The 13,790-nt window shown below is 39.2% G+C and overlaps 1 protein-coding gene across 2 annotated transcripts; it reads right to left on the bottom strand.

Annotated features, from left to right (window-relative positions):
- Positions 1-2,677: 2,677 nt before the first annotated feature.
- ZCRB1 (zinc finger CCHC-type and RNA binding motif containing 1) lies at positions 2,678-13,126 on the bottom strand. Of its 2 annotated transcripts, none has more exons than XM_039726884.1 (8): positions 12,982-13,126; positions 8,289-8,376; positions 8,105-8,133; positions 5,910-6,018; positions 5,720-5,827; positions 4,867-4,976; positions 4,685-4,760; positions 2,678-3,321 (listed from the first exon to the last, which is right to left on the bottom strand). In XM_039726884.1, exons 2-8 carry the CDS (start codon positions 8,370-8,372, stop codon positions 3,187-3,189), a joined length of 651 nt encoding a protein of 216 aa, XP_039582818.1. In that variant the 5' UTR covers positions 8,373-8,376; positions 12,982-13,126; the 3' UTR covers positions 2,678-3,186. The 2 variants fall into 2 exon arrangements, with proteins under 2 accessions (XP_039582818.1, XP_039582817.1); XM_039726883.1 differs by lacking the exon at positions 12,982-13,126 and adding an exon at positions 12,840-12,967.
- Between the last annotated feature and the right edge of the window lie 664 nt (positions 13,127-13,790).

Genomic DNA, 13,790 nt, shown 5'->3' on the forward strand with positions numbered 1-13,790 from the left:
TTTATGTTTCTTTTCCAATGTCACCTACCTCTGTGACTTTATGCTTGGAACAAAAGAGCATAGAGGAACAACACTGGGTCAGTTGTAATAGTCTGGACTGAGCTACTGCTTCATGCTGACAAAACCAAACCCTATGGGGAAAGCAGTGAGGCAGAAGCAGCAGACTAGAAAGATACATCAATGTGCTCGAGCTACTGGAACTCTGGATAAAGTACTGTATTAGGTCAGAACAATGTCAGGTTTGTTTTTTATTTGAGGATATTTCTGAGCAGAGACTTTAACATTTAAAAATATCATGTTCCACATGTAAGTCAAATCCTTTTGCCCCCATGACCCTGAAAAAAGTCTCATGGCAATGAGTTCCACTACTGCATTACATGGTGTAATGAAATAAAAGTGGGAAGCTTGCTGTCTAATCACTTCACTGAAATCTTAATTCTTACAAGCTATCAAATATTTCCAAACCAAAGTCATGGACCAAGTTAAATGGGTCCTCTGTCAAATTCTAGTTTTCTATCTTTTTTAAAAATAGCATTGAATATGGTATTTGAGAAGAAGACTAATGCTGATTTTACATAGTGGCATAGTCTTTTTATTTTGCCTTTTTATCTTTTTTTTTGGACTGCCATTGAGCCCTAACCTAACATTTGAAGAAAAGCATGCTGGCATTACCTTCTTCCTTAGTAGAGTTCAGAACTCCTCAAGCTTCATTATTGCACACATACATGATGTAGAGTGATTTTAATTTATTAACAATATGCCTGGCAGTTTAGCTCTCAGCTATTCACTATTAAGAGATCTTCCTGAAATTCAGTGAAGGAAGCTTCAGATTTAATATATAGTACTTTCAGCAAAAAGTCAATCAGTCTTAAAAACATTTCTTGGATTACTGAGTCCAACATCTTCCTGTTTCTAGAGCCCAATAATCCTTCCTATTCTGATGACCTGAGGAGCTTGCACAGAAAAAACTTGAATTACTTCATTCTTGTCTCTGAATTCTTGTGTTTAAGACACCAGAATGATGTTCTGACTGTCACTACTTTATATTAGCTTAGAGGGTGTACATGCATGTTTCTTTGCTTTGCACCCAGTTACATATTTGAATGTAAATTGGTATTAATTAAGAATACATAATGGTATATTTGGATTTACATTTTCTATATTTGGAAGAAAATCAAGTCCTGATGAGCAAACAGGAAGAACTGAAAATAGAAAGAGGCCAGCTCATCTCTTATACAAAGTATAAAATTGTGAATGTATTTTATCTTGTGCTTCCTAAAAGTGAAGCCAATATAAAATGGGTACCACTATCACCATGTGTCTGTGGTTTTGGGAATGATCACAGCTACAGGACAACATGCCTAGCATCCTAGAGAGATCTAAGGACACAGAAAGCCTGAAAAGCTTATGTGCAAAATATGTGGCAACACACTTTGCTAAGAGACCACGACGGTTCCAAGTACACAGGAAAGCTGGTTTTTAGGCATGTAGGAAACTCTGCCTTTTGGATTTTGCCAACAGGTTCAGATGTGATGCAGGTTAGATTCAAGTGTATTTAAGACTCTGCGGATAACCCTGAAATACTGTTAGGCACTCAAACTGCAGTCAGGAGAAACACTGTTGATGTAACAATAATTTATTATAGTACTGCATGAAGAGTAAAAAGACAATGCCTAAAGCTGAAATTCAACCCCATGCAGAGGAAAGTTTCATAATCTACTGAAGTATTACTAAAGCACTGCTTCCAAACAGAACAATACATAAAGCATCAGTGATGTTAACAGTCATCCTAAGAGGAACTCCTCTTAGGAAAAAAGCCTTGGGAAATTCTCTCATGAAACATTTCACTGCTAGGACTTGGGTCTAGACATTAACTGCAGGATGCATTCTCACAGACACTTTTCTGAATTTAAGTGTATAATTACATCATTTTCTTAAAAAGTTGCCTTGAAAGGTAAGGTTTTGAGACACAGATATAAAACCTTCCTATTCTGATGACCTGAGGAGCTTGCACAGAAAAAACTTGAATTACTTCATTCTTGTCTCTGAATTCTTGTGTTTAAGACACCAGAATGATGTTCTGACTGTCACTACTTTATATTAGCTTAGAGGGTGTACATGCATGTTTCTTTGCTTTGCACCCAGTTACATATTTGAATGTAAATTGGTATTAATTAAGAATACATAATGGTATATTTGGATTTACATTTTCTATATTTGGAAGAAAATCAAGTCCTGATGAGCAAACAGGAAGAACTGAAAATAGAAAGAGGCCAGCTCATCTCTTATACAAAGTATAAAATTGTGAATGTATTTTATCTTGTGCTTCCTAAAAGTGAAGCCAATATAAAATGGGTACCACTATCACCATGTGTCTGTGGTTTTGGGAATGATGGGACATCATGCAGGACAACATGCCTAGCATCCTAGAGAGATCTAAGGACACAGAAAGTCTGAAAAGCTTATGTGCAAAATATGTGGCAACACACTTTGCTAAGAGACCATGACGGTTCCAAGTACACAGGAAAGCTGGTTTTTAGGCATGTAGGAAACTCTGCCTTTTGGATTTTGCCAACAGGTTCAGATGTGATGCAGGTTAGATTCAAGTGTATTTAAGACTCTGCGGATAACCCTGAAATACTGTTAGGCACTCAAACTGCAGTCAGGAGAAACACTGTTGATGTAACAATAATTTATTATAGTACTGCATGAAGAGTAAAAAGACAATGCCTAAAGCTGAAATTCAACCCCATGCAGAGGAAAGTTTCATAATCTACTGAAGTATTACTAAAGCACTGCTTCCAAACAGAACAATACATAAAGCATCAGTGATGTTAACAGTCATCCTAAGAGGAACTCCTCTTAGGAAAAAAGCCTTGGGAAATTCTCTCATGAAACATTTCACTGCTAGGACTTGGGTCTAGACATTAACTGCAGGATGCATTCTCACAGACACTTTTCTGAATTTAAGTGTATAATTACATCATTTTCTTAAAAAGTTGCCTTGAAAGGTAAGGTTTTGAGACACAGATATAAAAAGATGGGAGAATCAGGGGACAGAATAAAAAAACCCTATGATTTTCAATGTCTTCAACACCAAGACAAACCTGTATTACAGATTACTTTGTAGCACTTTACAAATGTACACTATATATATCTTACATGTGCATTTAGAACAGTATTATTTCAGTCACTAAGTTCTTCCTCATCACTGAAATAAGCACTTTTCTTAATCCGTGGACGTTTGGAATCATCTGAAATTGAAGAAGATTCCCCTGCAGTCTGTGTCCATCTTTGTTGTTCTTCCTCAATTTTGGCTTGCTATAACGAAGAAAAGAAAAGTATTAGCTGGGATTAATAAAAATTCAGGTGCACTACAAGTAACAATGCTAATTCTTAATATGCACTGAATTCTTAGATAAATTAAAGAATTACAAGGGTTTATTTCCAGATAAACTGTGTGATTAAAACACTAGGAAACATTTCTGAAAGTAGTTCTCACATATAAGCTGTCTTCTACACCACAGCAGCCGCCTAGACCATCGTGTATTCTCAAAAAGAGGAACTTTGCCCATGGCAAACTTCAAAAAATATAGAGATCTAAAGCAAAAAATCTAAGCAGATCTCTTTAGCTGAGATCTAAAGCAAAAAATGCCTCATGTTTTAAACTGATGTTATTGAATCAGCTTTGTTCTGCTAATAAGTCTTCTATCCATTGTCCTTTGCAGTCATTCATTCACATAATGAGTGCCTTTGGGGATTATTACTGAAAGTTATTCAACTAATAGTTTAAATACAAGCTTCCTATTTTTACCAGTTAAAAATCTTTGGATGGTGATAGTGAGGCATCAATAGAAATGAGAATGTTTCCTGGCTTTATAGGTTTTATTTCCAATTGTGGAGTTTTTGGGGAAAGAATAAGTGAAAATATGTGAATCACCTTTTTTGACTACATCATGTAAAAGTCCTGCACTCATTACAGTCACATTCAGAACAAAGTTATTAACTCTTGAGGGTTTTTTTGGGGGGCATAGGCACACAGGCAACAATGTTGCCCAGGGAGCCAAGAAATTTGAATATCAGGTCAGGCTTGTTCTGTTTCATGAAGCAAAAGGGTGTAGAAATAAAGAAGTAATAAATACAGTAATACAGATGTTAGATAAACTAGCTACATAAAAAACATTTGCATTCAGTATGTTTTGGGACATGAGGTCTATCAGAGAATGTGATGGTCTGTATTAGGCAAAGGAAGTGTCCCAGTAATAAATGTTCAAGGACGTTCCAGTGAGGACAGAGGATGTGCTGGTCACTTATACATGACTGGCTTTTTGTCTCCTCTATAGCAAAAGTAGAGAGGGATCTGTGGGCAAAAACCTAGCAGAGTATCACAGCAGTGATGATACAAAAAAATACCAAAGGAGCTGGAAGGAAAAAAAAAAAAAGGCTGCAACACACAAATACAGCAATAGTGAAAGAGCAAGAAATCCAAACAAAATTCCACTCAACATGCCAGCAATGTAAAGAAGCCAAGTATAGTTACCAATTACTGCTACCAAACCAGAGCCCACTAAGTGCTATAGAGCAGACAGACCTATGCATGTATATCAGAGCTTCCAAAAAGCAGCTAACAAAGGGAGTTGAATTAAGAAATTTATTATAAATATGCCATGCTTCAATTTTGTACCTGAAAAGCTATGGCTTGGCTGAGACTATCTAGAGCAGGGTCTTCACCTTCCTCTTCACTTTCTTCTTCCTCCTCACTTCATTGTGCAGGGAGAGAGAAAAAAAATATAGATCTTTAATTTAAATGTTTAGTATGAAAAAGCTTCCTAAAAAAAGCAGTAACATGTAACTCAATATACATACATTTCTTCTGGCTCCACTATTTTCTTTTTCTTCTTCTTTTCTTTTTTTTTTGGTGGCTCCCGCTCCCCCAGCATATTTTTAGGACAAGCATAACTTAAGTGTCCTGCTTCCTTTGAGAAAAAGAAATATTGCTCAACAGAAGCCATTACAAACAACAATACGTTAAAACGTATCATGAGGGAAGTTCATGGGGGAAAAAAGGGGAGCAATTAGTAAGATAAATGGAATGCTGAATTAGCACACAGAAGACAAACTCTTCTCTAGGCTTGCCATGGAAATGAAGAGATTAGTGGTGATATGCATGTTTAACTGCAAACTGAGAACAAGCTACAAGCACGGTAGACTTTTTTGTGTGTTACAATAACTGAATGCACTGCACATGGTTTATATTCAAAACAAGATAGAAACCTCGGCATTAACAATTTAAGACACAGGAGTGAGGTGACATTTTTGCTGTAATAAGTGTTATGAATATAAATCAAGTTTGTATTGGACATTAAATACTGTCCAAATAGCATTGTCCTACATTACTATGTTCAGGAAAAGTCAGGAATTAATTAAAACTGAAAACTCACTTTGTATAAAACAGTTGTTTCCTGTATTTATTTCACTGCCAGCTAAATCACGACCATCCAAAGATATAGCAAAGGCAGGTACTTTGAAGCAAAGAACAGGAGGCTATCATTACAATAGTTTTCATGTGCATCACTTATCTTTCTTGGGTTTTTTCCTCTTGTTACTTTCATTACCATGTACTACTACTACTACTACTATTTAATATTATTTCAATTATTAAGTTGTTATCTCAACCCACAACCTTTGTGCATTTCTCTGCATTTTTGGTTTTACTCACCCCACATTCGTAACACTTAGACTTATCAAAGTAGTTACGCCTGCGAATGAATTCTGCTGCTCTTCCATTATCAATGGCAATACTTGCTTTTATTACTCTTCCAAACAACTACAGAAAATTGGAAAGAAAAGGTAAATGTTTTGGGACTGAAAGCCCAACCCTCCTGCCATAAAAACTTTCCACGACTTACCTGTTTGTTATTAAGTGCCCGAGAACAGTTTTGTGCAGATTCTTTATCCAAAAACAAAATAAAGGCAACTCCTTTGCTTTTTCTGTCTTTGTCTTTCATAATGGTAACTCTGGAAATATATAACCACATTATTGATTTTAGTGAACCATATTAAAATTACTTCAGAGATATTTTATTCCTTAAAGATCTGAGGGGGATCTTTCCTTTGTTACACAGCAAAAGAGTTAAAGTATATTTAACAATAAAAATACTCATTAAACAGAAATTCAAAGGAGCAGCTAACTTGGCCATGTATTTAGAGTGGAGATGATTTTTCACAAGCAAGTGGTCTTTCTGGGACCAGTATCACTCTTAATTCCCTTGGGTGACTTGAAGAACAGAGAACATAACCTTTAGATTTACAAGCAACCTAACTGGAGGGAACTACATATACTGGAGGTGAAAGGAAAATTCATGAACAATTTTACCACTGCTATTATTGATGAAAAGCACAGTGTGAAATGCCTCCAGACTGAGAAATCTATGTTCGTGTAGGACTAATCAGCTAAACAGGTTCACAACAGGAAACACAACCCATATGCAGTACTGTTCTACAAATACCTCCAACTGAAATCCAAAGATCATGGATGCATGTGTTACTTCACATGACATACAAAGTTAAATCTTCAGTCTAACACTGAAATCAAAAGCTTCAATAGCACATTGAAGAGTTCATGAAAATCTAGAAACAGTAAAACAAAACCCGAAAATAAAAATTTACAAGACAGAGCCCAGGTATCTCTATGCTGAAACCCACACAGCCTCAATTCTTTCAATCTTAATATCAGTTGTATTTAGTCCTGAAAAAAACCTAACAAAACACCAACAGTGAGAACCAGAATGTCATGCTGCATGTACATAAAAATCAAAGTACAGGTAAAAAAGTAGGGAATACACTCCTCCCTATATCCACCATAGGCAGGACAAGGTTCAGCCACAGGGCAAGCCAAAATTATGAGAAGTAACCAAAAAAACCAAACCCCAGCTCAATACAGAAGGCCTACCATACAACCTGTATAAGTAATGGATGACCCACATGGTAAAAAGTTTATGAAATAAAAAGACAGTAAAGAAAGCTCAAATTTCCCCAAATACATGCATAAAAAATTTGAACAGGTTTACTACCAAAGCCTCTTGCACAGGCCATGTCCAAATCCATGCATTAAGTTCAAGTGTCAATAAAACTGACTTTAAAATTATTGTATTAATTTTTCTGCCAAGCTACTCTGTGAAGAATTCCAATGGAAGCCTGGTATGACTGTCATGCTTCTAATCAGGATATTGAACATACCAGTTATTTACACAAGAATTGAAAGAATCAACTGTGACAAATCTTTAAAAAGTCAGGAACTTTTCAGAGCCATAGAAAGTCTTATTTCTTACTGAACAAACTCAGCTGAAGTCATAAGAGTCAGGATAGATTTGCTTTTCTGGTTATTTGTCACCTGAAACACACTGCTGAGACTTCATAAACTTTGAATCTCTGTATCTCACAGGGTATTGCAACAGCTCTAGAAATTAGACAAGATACTTGCTGGTTTAGGATTAAAAACTGAAGACTTGAGTCTCCTCATCCTGACCAATTAAAAAAAAAGAAACAAACTAGTCAGTTCCTTATTGTGGCTTTTCTTTCTAGCATTTGAACACAGAGGCAGATATTCACACATACTGTTCATGAACACCCCACACACTTACATCTAGCTTTAGGTAAAATACTAAGTAGCCACAATAATCAGCCCCTCTAGAATCAGAATTTACCACTGCAGTTGTGGGAACTGTGACATCTAGTTCACATAGGAAGCTCCCACTTTCACATTTACCCACTGTGCCCCACAGTGCTGAAGGAAAGGGGAATAATTCTAGAAGAACAGTTTCAACTATTTCAGAGAAAGCACTGAGGGTATGTAACAATTTGCTCTTAAGAAATGATTCGCAAAACCTATCCCAAACACAAATATTCTTGTATTATGTATGTAACTGCAAGAACTTTCAGTTGTCAAATTAAATTGATACTTTATTAAAAATGAACAGAATTGCAATTCAGTTCCACATTCACACTTTAATTACAAAAAGCTCAAGACTTTCAAGTGAAGGAAAAGACATAAAATATTTAAAATGAGAGATACAAAAATAGAAGGCTATATCAGGTCACTTACTTGACAACTTTCCCATACTTCGAAAATATCTGAAATATAAAACAAAATAAAAAGATTTAACAACAGACAATTGCATTTCACTAGCAATAAATTTATCATGACAAACTTATATATCAGTATTGATTTTACAGTCCAACTTGTTGTCAACAAGTTTAATCTAAACAACGCATCTCTTAAAACTTACCCTGTACAGATCATTGTTAGTCAAAGCAAAGGGTAAATTGGACACATACACTGTGCTTTTGCTTGGTGCCAACCCACCACTCATTTTTCTGATGAAAGGAAAAAGAGAGAAGAGTTAAACTGTATTGAACAAAGAAATCAATTATAAAAATAGTTTCAAGACTTTCAATTTTATTTCAAACCAAGCTCAGTTTGATAATGTTGAAAATTGATAAAGTTGCAGGAGAGCATAGCTTTCATTTCCCTTGCATCATTTGACATGAAAATTAGTGTTTGACTTCATGGCCTACAGAAGAGATACATTCCTTCCTCCTCTCCTGGATCCAAACATATTTTTGTTCTATGTGAGTCGATTTGTAGTAAAGAAATACTGACAAGTTAGTGTACTTACAATAATCCTCTGCTGATCTGTGCAATTGGAAAGGTTGGGGCCAAAAGAAACAAGCAATGTCCATTTATTAAACATTATGGCCAATGTGTTAAATTACTGACCTTTGTACCAGTACCAGCATGACCTGATTCTTTATGCAAGTATCAGTTCACTGCATTCAACATACAATAAAATACAATTGGTTCAGGGGGGAAAACAAATGTTTCCCTAAAGCAGGGTCCTAATTATTGTGAGGAGGGAGATAAACACATTTTTAAGTCAATGTAGCATGATGCTCAAGTGGCATGCTTTCATTTCCTCTCTTAACTATGGCTCAAGTTTCTGCACTCCTCTACAACTACCAGAGTCCAAAGCTGACCATAGAGCAGCATCTCTGTAGAAGCACTCCCCTTCCTCCTTCTGACTAGGAAGATTTCTCCTGGTAGGAAGCAGGAAAATTTCCAGTCTTTCCATTTTAATTTCCAATCTTTTCTATGCTCTTGAAACTGAATATGTCTGGAAACAATTAATCAACTAAAAATACTGTTATAAACCCATACATATAATCTAATGCTAGCTGAAGAGTAACTGAACTAACTTGAAAATTACAAGCTAATGTTTTTCTTCACATTTAGACATTTCCCAAGACTTTTAGTCATGTAAAGTATGTGCAAAACATTCTCTTTGATCCATTCTGTAGCCATGGTTCAGACCAAGAGCTAAGTGAATAAAACTTAAGATCAAAACATACCCCTTATGAAAGGCCACACCAAACAGTACAGCAAACTCACTCCCTACACAGTCCAGTTTCTACCTCCTTGTCCATTTTCCTACAGCCTTATTACTGCTTCCTGGCACCTCTAGCCAATTCCCAACTGAGGATCAAGCCACTTCTTCAGCAAGACCGATTAATTTTAAAAATGCAGACAAAAGCTGATGAAGGGATAAAAACCCTAAAGTATTAAAATCAGCATCTGCCATATTACAGTTTCTTAGGGGACTTCTTGGGTAGCCAGTCTGAACAGATTGCTTGGCCAAGTGCCAACAAGAGTAACTAATATCACACTCTAATCCGGCTGATACTTTCTGGCATTTCATGATTTAGTTATCTGAAGGCCTGATATTCCCAGTAGACACTGATTATCCAAGTGCTTTGATTCTCTTTCCTGACATGCTTACTGTATCACAATTCATTTGAGTGGCAGTTTCCAAGTGATTCAATTTTGAGGTTTTTCATGTTCAGAGACTGTTTTTTTGGCATGAGCAAAAATGGCAACACAAAGGTTAAGCAAATGAAAACAGAATAAATTTGCAATAAAGGCCACAGATTGCATCTGGTGTTAGGCAGACTGGATTCATTATCCCAAATTCCTTTCTGCTTGGCATTAGTATCCTTGACAAGCCTAACCAGACTGCCTTGGCAACATGCCACGTGAAGGGATAACTGAAGTGCAGTTATCCAGAGGTACAGCGGATAGAAGGGTTCAGGAAGAGCAATCTCAACACTGCACTATGCTATATTGCCAGTGCTAATACATTGCAGCAGTGGACAAGAAAACACTGGAGGTGAACCTCAAGTATCTGAATACAACAATTTCACTCAGCCTAAAAGGCAGGAGAAGCTGGAGCACCTTGCAACAGCAGGCCAAAGCAGCCCCCATTTTAACAGGCAGGCCCCAGGGAAAACAGCATGACTGGAGAGCTGTCAGCCTCTGCCACAATGCCACAGTGCAAACCTCCACAGAGAAGGTGACACATCATGTGGAGATTACTACTGGCCTAACATCTCAGTTGTTAGGAAATTATTAATGAAAGCAGCCTACAGAGTCACCATTCTCAGCTGCACACTGCTTTTTCCAGAAGCTGAAAGAGTTGCACCCTGACAGCACTGGCTGCCAGACAGCTGAGGCTGAATGTTGTTTCTACTCCCCTGGACAAATTTGGGCTTAACAGTTTTGCTGCTCCAGCTGCCCAATATTCTTAGCAATTTGTATTGTTTAGGACAGTTGTGCAAGTACTGCTTATTTTTAATGTCTGACCCACTATTCAGTCACAACTTTAATACAAGAGGGAGTACAGCAACTGTATGGTTATCACCATTTATTATAACAAAGTTTTCTAGTTGGAGGAGTATAAAAATGCCTGTTCCAGCATTAAGCTAAGTCCCCAGATTAGACATGTCATCTAGAGGCTCATCATTACAAGGCTGAGAGTCCTGCTACGGAATTTTCTAACTTCATAGAAATATACAATATTAGTTTAAGATTTTCATCAAATTATTCCTCCACAATTACCAGTCTCTCTGCTCAGCTGACAAGAAAAAAAAATCCTCTTCCCTCACAAAAATCTCCAAATGAACCAAAAAACAATATCTCAGCTTTTTTCTTGCTGCAGGAGACACAAGTGAAAGTCAGGTACAGCCTGGCTTCAAGGCTATATCCTGCTAGAACTTTTCAAGAAATCAAAACATTACTATTTTATCCTGGATGCTTTTCTGGGGCTTTCTTGATCTTCAAGGTATTATCTTCATTACTTAACTTTAAAGCATTGGCTAAAAGCCTTTACAATACCTCTGCAGAATTGCACACAATTCCCATTAATGTAATGGCCTCTCTGTTATATTAATGCCTTCTTCATTTATCACTTTCACATACTAACTTTGACAACAGAGTTATGTCTCATTACAGTGTCTTCTTGAATTCAATTTTTTTTGTCTTTTCTAACAACTTGAACTAAAAGAAGCTATTTTTTGACAAGAGCCATCTGTCAGCAATGATTAAGTCTCCTGAAAAATAGATCAGGTACAGGAATATGTTTTGCTTCAATCCAATATGCTTAATGCAGCATCTGTCATTAGTATTGGGGATATCACAGAAAGACAATGACTAATTTCAGTAATTGGCTTTTCTACTCTATCCCAGCACACATGAGAACACCACTAAAACAGTTCAGATGCCTCTGAATCATCAAGTGGAGCTTAAATCTACTTATACTTTCATGAGTTAACTTTGGTATTTCAACTTAAAAGCACAAACTTGTATGTTTGCAATGTCAGATCTATGATTTAATCAACTGAAGTATGTACAAATGATTTGTGAGCAAGTTTCTCAAGACACTCCCACTCAGGCAAATTAGAGTGTTTCTATCTTGATCCTTAAAACACAGTATTTTCTTCCTGATTTAATAGTGTCAACAGAGTTTAGACCCAAATCAACAAACCATTACTTGTGGCAGGAGTTTGGCTCAGGCTAATAACGAAGTGTCTGGTAAAGGATGAAACCAAACTCATGTTCTCCCTGGTGCCTGACAAGGCTATCAACCACTTGCTACAATTCTGCCCTGCACAAGGGGCACGGAACAAGCTGTAAGAGAATAATCTGTTTTATCTCATACTTAAATAGTACCAAGCAAATATTAAACAGGATCAAGAGCTGGAAAATAAGGATAGCACAGAAAGAATACAATCTGCTCAAGCCAAAGCAGAACATAAAAAGGATCTGTGGTTTGAACCAAAACACTTTTACGTACTGACCTAACTACAAAAGCTTAGGGACAGTAAGACTGGGCAACCAGACCATCAGCCTGGACTATCTATCAAACACATATAATTTATATATGGTCCCTTTCCAGATTACACATAGGTGTCACATCGACCTTGGGCAAAATCAGTAGAACTTTGTCTCAGACAGATACAATGATAGGATTCCATTTTCATCCCCAGTACTAATCGGCATTTGCTGAGGCTTTATTGTGACTGAAGACAATACAGCAGTAAGTGCTTTACTCGACAACAAATGTGCAATACCTACAGAAGTAAGGAGTGCTCTGGAGGCCTGGGCTGTCTTCTTTTGCCTCCACTTGGAGAGACCCAAGGCCCTCAGAAGTTCATAATTTCTATGCTACCATTTCCCCCATGCTCCAAAGGGGAAGCCCATAAAGGCTTTTCCAACAGTTTCTTTCTAAAGGGATTCTCATCACAGCCAAGATGGGAGAAGAGCTGCGTGGTGCAATGGCACCGGGTCTCACCCGGAGCTTCACCCGGGCGGGGCAGACCAGGGTAACTCACTCCGTGACGGCCCTTCCTCCTCAAATCACCAGACACGCAATCTATTCCAGAGCTCAGCGCGAGCAAGGCCACATTAAAGCACCAAAACCACACACTGCTCAGGATCTTCCACACACCGTATTAACAACACCCTTGGCCATAACATCACATCGCGGCCCGGCCAGCCGCTTACTCCGTGCCTTCCTGTTCCCAAAGGCCCGAAGCCAGCGAGCTGTGAAGGAGCGTTCGCGACACCCGCGGTGCCCCCGCCCGGCGTACCCGTCACGGCGGGGCTCAGCCCGTGCGGGAGCCCATGGCGCGTCGCGGCCCGGAGCGGCGCGGGTGCGGTCCCGGCGGGACGGAGCTCCCGGAACACCCGGCCGCCTCCCCAGGCACCGCCGCCCGGCCCGTCGCGCTTCCGCCGACGCGCGAAACGGGTGAGCGGCGGGGCCGGGAGCGGGGGCTGGCCGCCGTCCTGCGCGGAGCCAGCGGGGCCGGAGCCGAGCCTGCGGTGGGACGCGCTCGGCTTCTTGCGGAGCGTCCCGGGGCTGCCCTCCTGCCCGCCCCGCGAACACGTGCCCGGGGGTCGCGGAGCGGCCGCCCGGGGAAGCGGCAGCCTCGAGGAGTGTCCGGGGCAGCCGAGGCGGCGGGAAAGACGGGCTCCGCGGGCAGGCTGCGATAGCGCCCGAGGTGGCTTGTGAGCCTCGTCATTTAATCCTCTTTGAAAACCATGTCGGGGCTCCGAGCCCCAGTGCCCGCGAGGCGGCGGGAAGGACGGGCTCCGCGGGCAGGCTGCGATAGCGCCCGAGGTGGCTTGTGAGCCTCGTCATTTAATCCTCTTTGAAAACCATGTGGGGCAGAAGACTTGGATTCGCAGTTTAATTTGTATATTTGCTACGAAGGGAAGGCTCGTCCTCCTTGTACACACATCTGAGAGTAGTTTTAAACAGTAATTCGTAAAGGGTGTTTGGAGGCTATATAGATCCCATTGTAAACACTGTCATTGATGGTGTGGTGGGTGTGTTGGTGCAGGATCAGTATCCTTATTGTTTCCAGAGGGGTAAATAAGACATGAGTGTGTCACTCAG

The sequence above is a fragment of the Passer montanus genome, unplaced genomic scaffold (assembly GCF_014805655.1).
Source record: "Passer montanus isolate IOZ18808 unplaced genomic scaffold, ASM1480565v1 scaffold6, whole genome shotgun sequence".
In the NCBI taxonomy this organism is placed as follows: Eukaryota; Metazoa; Chordata; class Aves; order Passeriformes; family Passeridae; genus Passer; species Passer montanus.